This window comes from Calonectris borealis, chromosome 2 (assembly GCF_964195595.1).
Source record: "Calonectris borealis chromosome 2, bCalBor7.hap1.2, whole genome shotgun sequence".
NCBI lineage: Eukaryota > Metazoa > Chordata > Aves > Procellariiformes > Procellariidae > Calonectris > Calonectris borealis.
This window is the reverse complement of record NC_134313.1, coordinates 129,090,452-129,103,109: the sequence shown is the minus strand read 5'-3', so window position 1 is coordinate 129,103,109 and position 12,658 is coordinate 129,090,452. Positions and strand designations below refer to the sequence as shown.

The 12,658-nt window shown below is 44.8% G+C and overlaps 1 protein-coding gene across 1 annotated transcript in view; it reads left to right on the top strand.

The window, feature by feature from the left end:
* The first annotated feature begins 4,902 nt into the window (after positions 1 to 4,902).
* The window catches only part of LOC142079357 (ubiquitin-conjugating enzyme E2 E2), a 220,963-nt gene continuing 213,207 nt past the window's right edge, over positions 4,903 to 12,658 (top strand). Inside the window, exons 1-2 of the mRNA XM_075143420.1 lie at positions 4,903 to 5,143; positions 9,627 to 9,815. Of these exons, the coding sequence (XP_074999521.1) occupies positions 9,640 to 9,815 (176 nt within the window). The 5' untranslated portion in view covers positions 4,903 to 5,143; positions 9,627 to 9,639. The remainder of the gene's footprint in view (positions 5,144 to 9,626; positions 9,816 to 12,658) is intronic.

Sequence of the window (12,658 nt, the reverse complement as noted above, 5' to 3'; positions counted from 1 at the left end):
TCTCTGATGCCACACGGTTATTGTCCCAGCTGTTTCTTCTGGTTCCAGCTGAATGATAGTGGGAGCTGTTCTGCTTCTGAGCAAAGGGGAGGAGGAAAAGCTGCAAATTCTTGGGTTTTGTAGGTTAGAGTGAAAGAGATCTTAAAAGTTGTTTGCCTCACAACTTACAAGTTTTTTCATATTTAATGGCTTGAAAAGATTTGGGTGAATAAATTTAATGATTTGGGGGTTTACTCTGTTGTAGAGCAAATAAAGTAGTCAGGCTAGTAATAACTTGTCTCTGTGCCCACACAACCATTTTACTTCAGAATGCCATGAAAATTCTTTAAACAGATTTCTGCCAAGGCACTATTTGAATAATAGGCTTATCTGGTGTTCAGGATTCAAACATGTTTTCCTTGATATAGGATGTCATTTTTTAAGGGATGAGGACATACGCAATTAGCTGAAAACTCTAATGAAATTTCTGCTGCAGATACCTTCCTTGCTACTCCACTTCATTCTACATGCTGATAGCAGGAAAACATAATGAACATGAAGAATCTTGATCTCTGAATCACTCAAATGCTGTGTCTTCAGACACAGCTGGTGCTTCAGAGATCAGGGTACCTGTGAATTTCAGTTTACACTTGCCAACATACAGAGCGGGATTCATCCAAGTGGCAACAAAAGCAAAGCAAGATTGTAGAAAAAAAATAAATCAGATGCAGTGTGTGAATAAACTATCTACAAATGGGAGGAAGAGAACTATCAAAGAGGGAAAAAGAGCAGAGAACAGGCCAGATCCTCTGGACTACCCTTTTGGCTTTGTGCCATCACAATACTATAAGGAATAAGTAAAAAGGAGCAGAATCCCGTAACAGCATAAAGCTACTGCAAAGACTCATGCCGTTCTGTGTCCCCGCCTCAGCTCAGGATGGAGGACAAGATTGGGAAAGAGAGGGCCTGCTGCTGAGAGCAGCCTGCTATCTGCTCTCCGAACAGTCCCATGGGGCCCAAGACTCAGCAGGGAAGAAATGGGGGAGTGACACAGGCTGGGATAACTCCTGTGGAGCTGAAAAGTGGAATCAGATAAAGACTGAATAGAGGCATCTTTGTCCCCATTCCTCCAATCCTCTGCTGATAATAGTTCAGATGGACAAAATGATCTGGTTCATTATGATTTGGTCGAAAGAGATTGATAGAACAACAGGGCACACCATGGACAACTGAATATTTCCATCTCACTTTTTAATATAAAATATTAAAGTTTTGAAAGTGAGATATGCTATCACAAGAGAGATACTGTTATGTTTTCAGCTGTATCACAGTTGAGATAATTCCTCATCTTTTCTCCACCTCAGAAAAACAATCCCTTTTTATCAGTTATAACTTGACGACAATGTTCATTTAACAACTTAAATAGCAATATTAAAATGACATGTCCTTTTGAATGGGAATGAACAAATAATTCATAAATAGAAATGCAGAAGAAACCTCAAAGTTGCATTTTCCTATTTCTTATCTTGACGTGTAACAATAATTTAATTTCCCTGTTTTTTAACTGAACAGAAATGGATAAAACTTGCCATAAACGAGATCTCAGTACAGCTAAGTAAGTCTAAAAATCTAAATTGATCCAATACCTCTTTAAATTAAACACTCTTAAATGGAAACTTGGCTCAAGTTTCTCCAACTTCATGGATTTTGATTGACATATCTGTCCTTAGACACTCTAAATCAAGAGGCCTTAACAGAAGTGTCCTCAACTATAACAGTCTTAAAGCGTGACTGTCTGTGCCAGGTGAGCCAAACTCAGCGTGTCTCTCCGAGGAAGCTGCAAGCTTCTGTGAGAGTAAAGAACTCGGGTTGTTTTGGATGCGTCTGGTGTTGTAAATAGTGTCAGCTTTTAGAAATCGCATAAAACTAAGCAGGGGGGGGGAAAAGTGTAATGCGTGTGCCTTAGCACTCCAGCATGGGTGAAATCTAACACTGGAGTATTGGCACTCACTTCCAAAGGGTCAGGATTTCACCCTACATGATCCAAACTTAGAAAAGTCTTCCAAAGGATTTTAAATAATACAATATTATGCATTCTTTAACATCCAAGGGCCAAATACGTTATTCTGAAAGGTCAAAAGGATAAAACTGGGAGCAGTTGACTACCCTGCCCTACTCTCTTTACACCGCATAGGTAGGGCTCATTCAAAATCTCCACTTTTAAAATCACAGGGCACACCTCAGTGTGCATGTTCTATTCATAAGGCAGTACAAACCTTCTCCCTAGTTTAGTTGTTCTTCATTTCAGCCATTTAGGGCTTTGAGCCAGAGGTTACACACCAAAAGAAAAATCAGGGCCTGACTCTCGATGACTCAAACCCTTCACTTGGTGCTGGAACACTTCAGCGCTCCCTTGACTTTTTTGGCACCAGGAATTTATGATCCAGATTCTGGGACACTGTATGGTCCCATCCTGCCCCTCTCTGCATTAGGCTGTTCACTGAGCTTCTTCCTCTGTGCTTCCTGCGGATCCTATCAGAAAAGAAGAACTATAATGAAGCACACCGGACTGTCACTGAGGTGAAGTCCTGACACGGGCTGAGGAGTTTCAATAGATGGGGTATTCAAACAGGAAAATCTATGCCCCCTTTAAGGCACCTTTAAGCAATCAGAGCAACACTAAGGAAACATGGTAGACGACTCATTTAGAAGTGAATTTCATCGCTTCCTGGATGGTTTTCAGGAGGTCTGTTTTGGAATGGCTGAAAGGAGAAGGCATGATTTCGGTGATCTTAGAAAAGGGGATCGTGATGTCACGAGCGCGCAATGCAGCCAGCAGCCTTCCAGCACGATGAGAAGCATTACTTGCAGGAGATTTGCATTCTTTAAAGATTTTTACGCATCATATTCTGTTAATTACTTAGTTATTAGTCCTTGTGAGAAGCCAATGCATGCTAGCAGATAGAAACCCACCTACCTGATGTTAGGAGTTTTTCTCCACGAATTCATCAGAAGCAGGAAAGTATCTTGTAAACGCACATGAAATAGGAAGAACTAGCTGACTGCAGTATTTTTAAGTTTAGGTGAAAATGTCACTGGGATTATTTAACAAAGAAATAGGAAGAGACAATAAAGCAAGTTATTTCAAAACAATTACTCAACAAAGAAAAAGATTATTTTTATGCACAGGGAAACTGCAAAAATCACTTCTGTTGTCTGGATGTAACATGCGAGCAGGTGCCAATAATGTTTCTAATCCTTAAATCTCAGCAGTGCTTCAGGTTCTCAATTTCTGTATGTTTGGTTGCACGGACTCCACCTACACCGTAACCATGAGTCAGAAAAAGTACAATACTTCACAGCTCAAGCAGGGAGAAACTTTTCCTTGTACGTGTGGAATGGCGAGAACACATTTTCTTTTTCAATTCCCTTTAGTTGTTAAAAGGGGGAAAATATTTGACTTGCCATTACCCCTTTACCCTTGCCCTGTATATTTCCCTGTTAGATGAAGAAAGGTTTGAGGTGATAGACGTTTACATAATGTAGCTAAGCATAAACTGCATGTTACGTAAAGATTAAAGCAGCAGGGTCAGCACGGGGACATAAGTATCTCAGTTAGGCCAACGCAGCCGGTTACCTGACAGCCAGTTCTCTTAGAGGTTTGTTTTGTTCCAGGTTAGCTAGTTACGTTATTATGTTAGTTATTCATACTCAACATGTAACATTTAAGCGTGGCTCCGTCTTGGCCTCTCCCATTCCTTATTGCGATGCTTGCCACGGAGGTAATGCCTACTTGCGTGGGAGGCGAGATTCATTTACCTGACTACAATCACGCTACAGCACCTATCTCCAACTGGGATGCCGTACGTCACCCCATGTTGTTAGTGGCCGGGGGCTGTTTGTGCCATCAAGCTGTGCTAATGCGACGCAGCAGCCTTGTGGTCGAAACTGCCCCGATAAACACAAAAGTATGACCGTAAAGTACCGGCCTCGGCCCTCTCCCCGCGCCGGAGCAGGCACCCGGTGCCCTCGCACCGCCCCTCGCCAGGTAACGCGCCCCCCCCCGCCCGGCCGCCGCCGGACCCTCCGCTCCCCCGGGGGCACCCGGCGTGTCTCCGGCTGCTCCGTCAGCGGTGGCTTCGCCGAGACAAAGGCCGCGGGGAGGTGCGGGCGGCGGGCCGGCAGCACCGGGGGGGGCGGAGGAGGGGGCGACCGGCGGAGGGAACAAAGAAGCAGAAAAAGACGAGAAGAGCAAAGAAAGTTGATGCCGGCCCTCGCCCGCCCCTGCTGCCGCCGCCACCGCCGCCCCCCCGGCCCCGTCCCGGCCTGCCCGGCCGCCCCCCGCCGCCCCGCTCCCGCCCGCACCGAGGACTTTCGCGGGGGGCCGCGGTGCGAAGGAAGAGGGCCGGGTACCCTAGCCTCCATCCCCCTGCGCTGCGCAGCCCCGCCGCCCCCACCAGACCCCCGGCCGGGGCTCCCGGCTCCCGGCTCCCCGCTCCCCCGTCCCCTCACTGCTCCTTCCTACTCGGCCCCGCTGACCCCGCCCAGCCCCCGCCCCCCCCGTCCTTCCCTTTAACGCGCGCTCCCGCCGGCGGCGCTTCCCCCTCCCCCCGCCCCGGCCCGGCGGCGCGCGGCCTCCGACGGCCCCCGCGGGCGCGCGCGCCCGCGCCCGCGCCCCATCCCCCCCCCCGCCCGCCTGTCACTTTCCCCCTCCCCCCCCCGCCCCCTCGCCGAAAGCGCGCGCGCGCGCCCGCCCACCCCGCCCCTCCCTTGGCGGACTGCGAGCGCCCGGGCTAATTGGCTGGCGGGCGCGCGCGCGGCGCTGGCCGGGCGGGCGGGGGCGCGCGCGCGCGCGGAGGCGGTGGCGGCGGGGGCGCGCGCGCGCGCGCGGCAGCGGCTTCACTTCTCTTCGGGCAGCGGGGGCAGGAGCGGCGGCGGAGGGAGAAGCAGCAGCGGCCGCCGCTGCTGCTCGGGAGAGAGGGGGAAGAAAGAAGAGGACGAGGAGCGCGGGGCAGCGGGCTCATGACTCAGTGAGCGGCTGCAGCCCCTTTCCAGCCCCGCGCCCGGCCGGAGTCGGGGCGACCGCGTCGGATTGTCCCGCAGCCTGTGCCCGGCACCAGCGAGAGAGAGACAGAGAGAGAGAGAGACCTGCGCTCGCCTGCAGGTAGCAGCGGTCCCCCCTTCCGCCCGCCCCGTCCCGTCCCTCCCGAGGTACACCTCTGCCCCGACTTAGGTCCCCGTCTCCCTCCCCTCCCCCCGCCAGGCTCCTACCCCCCCGCCTCCCCTTCCCTCGCCATCCCTCCCTCACGGCAGCCCCCCCCGCTTCCCCCCCCCGGTTTAACTGCAATCCTCGGTCTCTATCCTTCACCTCCCCTCCCCCCTCCGCATCCCCCCGGCGCTGCCCGGTGCCGCCTTCCCCCCCCTTGTCATCCCCGGCCGTGCCCGTTCTTAGCAACAGTCTCGGCCGCCCCCCCGCCGCCCCCTGCCACCTCGGCATCTCTGCCACCGCTCCCCGCTGCCCCCGGCTCCATCCATCCTCCGGTCATCGCTCCAGCCTCCATTGCTCCTCAGCACCCCCACGCCCCTTCAACAACTCTTCCGTGTCCATTTGTCCTGCTTGCCCCGCTGCGGGCGGGAGCAGCGGCCACCCCCGCTCCCCCCACCCCCTCCTCCCGCCCGCCCTGGCCCCCCTCCGCGCCGATCGCGTGGTCCCCCCTGCGCCCCTGGGTCGCTGCAGCGCTGGGGTACCCCCTGCCCCCCGCCATGACCGAGCCTCCCGGGTACAACATCCCCACACCCTCCGCAGCGGTGGGCGTCCCGGGTTGGAGCCCCTCGGGAGGGGCACTACCCCCCCCCCGCCCCGGAGCACCCCGAGGAGCCCCGCAGCCCAACCCCCTCCCTTCCCTCATGTGCCCCCGACGTCTTCCTCTCGCAGTCTCCTCCTCCTCCTCCTCTCCCCGGCTGTCTCCTACTTCTCACCCCGGCCCGGCCGCCGCCTGCCCGGCCGGGGGGGTGCGGTGTGCGTGTGGCGTTTGGGGGTACCCATGCCCCCCTCCCTCCCCCGGTACGGCCCCATGCCGCACGCTGGGTCTCCCCAAGGGGCGGGGGAAGACGGGCGAGTCGCCCGTTGTGCCCACCCGCGGCGGTGGGGCCGTGGGAGCCCGGGGCTGTCGTCCTGTCCCTCCGGCTGCCCCTCTCAGAGGCGGACCCTGCCCGGCCAGGAACCGGGCTCCTTCTGCCTCCCCTCCTGTGATGTTTTGGTCCTTTTGCCCTTTACGGTTTTTAATGAAGATGAAGTAAGGCGGCTCCTGCTGTTGCTGCTCTTCGTGGACCCTGCAGAAATACTCAATTTATCTTGGCTTATAGGAAATTAAGACCGCTTTAGAAAGACATCATCACTAGCTCTGCCGCCCTTGGGACCCAGCTGTTCATTGCCAGGATCTCTCAGTCCCTGACTGCTGGATAATTTTTTTTTTTGAGGGGGGGTGGTGGTTGGTTTTTTTTGTTGTGGTGGTTTTTTTTCCTTTTGAGGAGGGAGGGGAAGGTGCCGGTGGATGTATATGACAGGAGCAGAATCCTTTGGACACTTTTCACTTAGAATTGATAGTTGTAGTTACACTTGTAATCTGTGTCTCTGCTGAATCATCTCACGTTAAGGGAGAGACTTTTAAGTCCCCTTTCACTATTTCCTCTGTCCCCTCTGCTCATTTTTCTCAGCATAACAGCAGGGAGGTTAGCAACCCTCGCCTGAATGTAGAATAGCCTGGCAGCCGGGGACCTGGACATCGTGTGTCTTTCCGTATGACAGTTGCAATGACACTCATGGCTGTCCAGATTCGAGGGGTATCTTGTATTTCTCTGTCTGCGTTCGTGGCAGTGAAATGTTTTCCTAACACTGTCATCCCCTCGGTTGATTTTTTCTTTTTGTTTTTTTTACATTCTTTTATTTGTTCGTGTGTGTTTGTCTTTTAAGTTTGACCATGTCTGAAGTATCTAACTTCAGGCCCTTCAAAACACACTTTTACTGTGATATTGAGCATCCCTCGGACTATGCAAAATTCCTAAAATTGCAGATATCGTGAGGAGAGGGCATGGAAAGAACTGCCTGGATGTCAGGAAGGGGAACAGAGAGAGAAGGAGAGAGGGAAAAAAACCCAAGAAACTAGCCAGACATCAAATGACAGATTTAAGCATTTTCCTGTTGTAAATGCTGGCGTTACATGTTACAGTAATTATATGCTCTGGGCTACTGTTACAGTGTTTGTCTGCTGGATAGTAACCTGAACTTATGAAGTGAATACAGTTGTTTTTGGATAATAGTAATATTTATAGCCAAGATTATTCACAGCAGATGTCCTGTGCATATAGGCTTTATTAAATATGCTTTTAACATGCTGGCCTGCAGTGTTAAAGCCTATGTACATTGTGAAGAGAATTTTTCTCTTTAAAATTAAGCAAAGATCAGAACTAAAATCTAGAGTAAATAAAGGCCATCAAAAGTATTATAAAAAAAGATGAGATTGTATTTTAGCTGTATGTAGAAGCAAAGAAAACAAGTACCTACTATCAAAATTGCATTACAGTTATTAAATGCATATTTTGACTTGTCAGAATATGATACTTTTGTGTTTTATTACCTCTAAATCTTCTGTTGCTTTTATCTTAAATCTGACAATCAGGATGTAAATATCTAAACATTAATCTGTATAAATATATGAATTATGTTAAATATAATGTTGTAGCTATACTGTAGGAAAAATTGTTCTCTAAGAATGAACAATTTTTGTATTTTAATTTTAGGACGCAAACTATGCCTTATTTCAGTTGCTTCAATGAGCAGGCTAGGTGTTGTGTTTTTATATAAATTTATATATGAAAATATATTTATAAAATACTCTTTTCCATAATAAAATCCAAAATGTAGCTTAAGCTGGTTAAGGGAATCCTAGTCCCATATCCATGACTTGCTATTTCTTTCAGCATTTAAACATTTTGAAGGGATCCCATACTTCCAGATTTCCTTTTCAGTAAAGCTTCATAAATTAGACAAAAAAGATCTAATTCCTCCTGCAGTTAGTTGGATTGTGTCGATAATGCCTGAAAAGATTAGTTCTTCCGCTCCATGGTGTGTACTCATTGATAGCATTAGATCTTGGTAAAGCTTTTGCAGAATAGGAGTAAATTTGTTTTCTTACATGCAGCTATAACCAGAACACAAAAAGCATCCTTTTCAACATAACCCTGTTGGCATTGATGTTACTTTACTTTGCTGTCTCTTCCCATAAATATGTGCAGGGAGATGAACTTTGTTTAATCCACTGAATGAGCATGGTTGAATCTGAGCCTGCAATCTCATTATTCTCCCTTGAGAGAGTATTAAAACATGTAATAGTCAAGGTGAATCGTTCTGTTCTTAATTGTGATGGTGTCTGTACATAGGTAAGAGGAAAAGCAAGTCGAAGTTCACAGCAATTTAAAACTCTTTGTGTATGAAAGAGCAAATTCTTGATTCGGACAGATTCGATCAGAAAACCACCCAGATATATGGGGATTGCGTGGGTGTAAGCAAGTAACGTTTGGGCCTGTGTGCTTTGAAGGTGGTTCTTTCATTAAAATCTCTAGGAGAGGAGGATATATAAAATACGTATATAAACTACAGATTTGGAGTTAAAGGAAAGACCTTCTGGGTTTGAGTTTGGGGTTTTTTTTTGTAAAATTTTCTAACAGTCATTGCCACCACATATGCTAATTCAGTAAGAGTTTTTCATGGACATCTGCCCTTCATTAGAACAGTTTGAGAAGTCATGACAGCTGTAACAGTGGGCTTGTAATTCCTCATCTGTCGGCATATTGTTATACTATTTAAAATGAAGGAAGAAATGAAAATAGCTAACTAATATCAGAAGTGTGCGAATAAAGCATTAACTTGACTTCTGAAATGTACTGAGATTTCTTGTCGCTCGTGTTCTCTGACAGCTGTGTTGCCTCACGTTGACTGAACAGAATTTGTCAGGAAAAAACTTCCTTATATCCTCTAGCAGCATGCTTACCGCTCTAGAAGGGTACCGTTTCAGTAAATACAAACAGTCCTGTGTTAGTGCCTTTTGGTTCTGTGAATGTTTCCATCCAGCATGCCAAGATGTGGATTTTGTAATGTGGAAACCCACATTACAGACTTGGAATGAGCCCACAGATTTATTTCATATAGGATAACACAGAGTCTTAAGATAGTAATAGCTCTCAGTTTTTAACAAACCATGCTAGATTTGAACCGGTGGCGTAGTGATGAGATAGCTAACTCTGTGATACTGTCGGGCGGTTGAAAAATGTCATTCATAGTGAATGGTATTATACTTGCAGAATTATGTTTCCCGCTTAACTACAATAGCTTATGCTTTTCATATATATATATAAAAGGGTTTATTATTTATTTGATACGGGATTTAAAGTGACCAACTCCTGAATTATTGTTAAGATGCTTATGACAAAACTCTTCAGTACTAAGATTACTGAAGTACTGTAACACAAGCATTATGTATTAAGACAACGACATAAATCTCGCATGTTATTTCCTTAAGGCATGTAAGAAATACTGTTGGACAGTTTCTTCTGAAAAAGCTAACTTTTGTTGTTTGTTTTTTGTTCAGTGCAGCATCTGCCATGTCTACAGAGGGGCAGAGAGTTGATGATAGTCCAAGCACTAGTGGAGGCAGCTCTGATGGAGATCAGCGTGAAGGTGTTCAGCAGGAACAAGAAAGGGAGCAGGTTCAACCCAAGAAAAAAGAGGGCAAAATATCAAGCAAAACAGCTGCTAAACTGTCAACTAGTGCTAAAAGGTATGGTGTTCTTTCTGGCTGTTTATTTTCCTTTCTCTTTTTTCAGCTGACCATCAGATGTATGTATTGACTCAGTATATTAATTTTCTTATTGTTTTATTATAACACTACTATGTCAGTGTAATAGCCTTTTGGGACTGGTCACAATAATGAGACCTATATACTTTTTTCCTTTCTTTGACAGATTGGCTCTTTCACATGGTTTTAATAGTAGCTTGCATGATAAAAGCTGACATTTTTTTATTGCTAGTAAAACTCAGACAGTTTTGTAGCCTTATAAAATATATCTCTGTATGTGTATGTGTGACTGATGTTGAAACTTGTCAGTGTAACTTACAGTTAATTAACCATAAACATTTCAGACAGTTCAGTAACTCAGCATGTTAGGACTACCGTAATACCTATTGCTGTAAAGTACTGCGTTTCCTTTTCCCAGATGGTCAGGTCAGAAATATTTGAGTGAACACCAAATGCATGTTGGTTTCATTACTTTAAACTGTGGTCTGTTTAAATACCCATTTCTTTCCCTTCTCTTTTCTGCTTGAGAGGAAAGGTGGGTTTGTAGAATAGCTATTTAAATTATTCTATGCTATCATGTCAGTCTCCAGATAACAATTGTCTTGCTTGGACCATACAAGGAATTTACAGCTTAGTTTTGTTCCATTAGTACACGTAGGGGTGTTAGTATAGACAACGGAATTCAAATGGGATGATAGTGATTGAAGTTAAAAAACATTTTAAAATATTTTTAAAATATTTTTAAAATATTTTAAAATAATCTGACAAGAGACCAATTCTGCAGACTGTCCTGATGCAGAGTTCCCAGATCCTGTTTCTTTGCTAATTCAAGGCCGTGTAAACTACAAGAAAAACGACTGGAGTTGTGCTGCTGGGGTAAAGGAGAAGCATCAAGGCCCTATTGCTGTAATTTATAACATATCCATGTAGCAGGAGTCCGTAAATACAAGTATATAACGTCTGTGTACATCTCTTCAGGATTCAAGTCTTTGTCTTGGCTTAATCTGTCCCTTACCATTTGCATACTTTTCTGAACTGAAGTCTTTTCTATCTTTCCAGTGAGGTATTGTCATGTTTTTCTTCTGCCATAGACACCTTCCTTACAGCTAGCCTTTCTTGTTTTTTTTTCTTCCCTGGTGAAATGCTTTCTGAAGACCCATTCCTACTATGACGCTATTAGGAGATTACCTAGCCATATCACTTAAAGGATGGCCAGCAAATCTTGCCCATGTTTCCTTTTATGACTAAAAGGAAAAAAACCCACTAGCTTTCACTTCAAACCATAATGTTGTTCATGTAGTTAATCCTCACAGCCATTATGGTTTCTGGCTTTCTTTTCTTTCGTCTGCTTCCTGCTATTGTTATTTTTTAAATATTAGGAATATTGGACTAGTCATGACTTTTAAGGTCATAAACACCAGTTTTTAACATCTTTAGAAAAGAGTCTGTGTATTCTGAACTTTGTACAATGCCTAATGTAATGATGCCACAATTCTGACAAGGGCCTGTGGACACTATCCTATTAAAAAATTAATAATGATATGTCAGAAATTGGTCTATTAATCTTAGCTTTGTATCTTTAAAGCTTAGAGCTTTTATCAACGTGCATTTCACAGTGATAAAATTACTTAAACCTTTTAAAGTTTAATCATATCTGCTTATGGTTCTGCTGAAACTAATTATGCCAATTGCTGACATCAGTATGTTTGCCAGTTAGACTCTAAAGCCAATTTCATATGTGTACTAATATTGAAGGAAAGCCTTTGATTATGCATTTTAAAAGCTGAGTTGATTTATAAGAGTTCTGTAGATATGTGCACAATAAATAATATTTTTGAAAAAAATGTATTTTAGGAGTGCTGGATGTCAGAGCACTTTGTGGAAGGATCACAGCAACATAGTTTTTATAGTAACAGGGTTTTCTAATAGTATCATAGTATTTTTTCTTTTTTTTCTTTTTCTTTTTTTTTTTTTTTTAAAGTATTCAGTAGTTTGTCACTGTGTTAGAATTGGGATTACATTTCTATAAACATTCTTAATCTGGCCAGGTGTTCACATTACAGCTTTTGTTTCTTTGCTTTTTAATTAAAATCAGTAATGCTTCAAGAAAGGAAAATCAGAAATTAAAGTAGAGGATAAAAAGGAGAGGAGTAACATGAAGGAAGGAAAAATGGCGTAGATTCCTCAATATGTGATAAGTATTACAGAAACTGTCTATATAAAATATCTTCATAGTAATACTATTATTTTTGTTCATTAGAAATGAAAAATAGTGCAGCAATAAGGCTATACTCCTTCAATGGAAATGTTGTTCTTGACCAGGTTAAAAAAGTGATCTTTTAAAAATTGAAATAAATTGAAGTAATTCAGCTGTCCTAGTGAAAAAAGACTGGATATATGCTTAGCAACTTTTTCCTTTTCTAGTTTTTGAATTCTGTGGGTTTGTATGGCATTACTCTACAGTCACAATAATCTTCACTTAAGTGTTTCACTATGCAATTCCCTCTAATAACTGTATTATAGTTAAAGGAGTGACCTCTGCTACAATCAGTAAAAAACCCAAACAACAGAGTGTACTGCAGTTGAGGCTTTGGTCAAGATTCCTTAATTCCTGTTCAGAGTAGAGAACACCAGCAAGTTAACGTAGCACCGGAGCCAAAGTCACAGACTACAGACTTGATTCTAACCTGAGTTTGGAAGTCGTGTTTTCTCACTTGGAAAGCTTTTTCATGCATATGGAATTGTAGTCACAGTATTTTTGGATTACATTATGATACCTACTGTATATCTTGGATTAGAATGAAGATCTGTACATCTGTATTTGG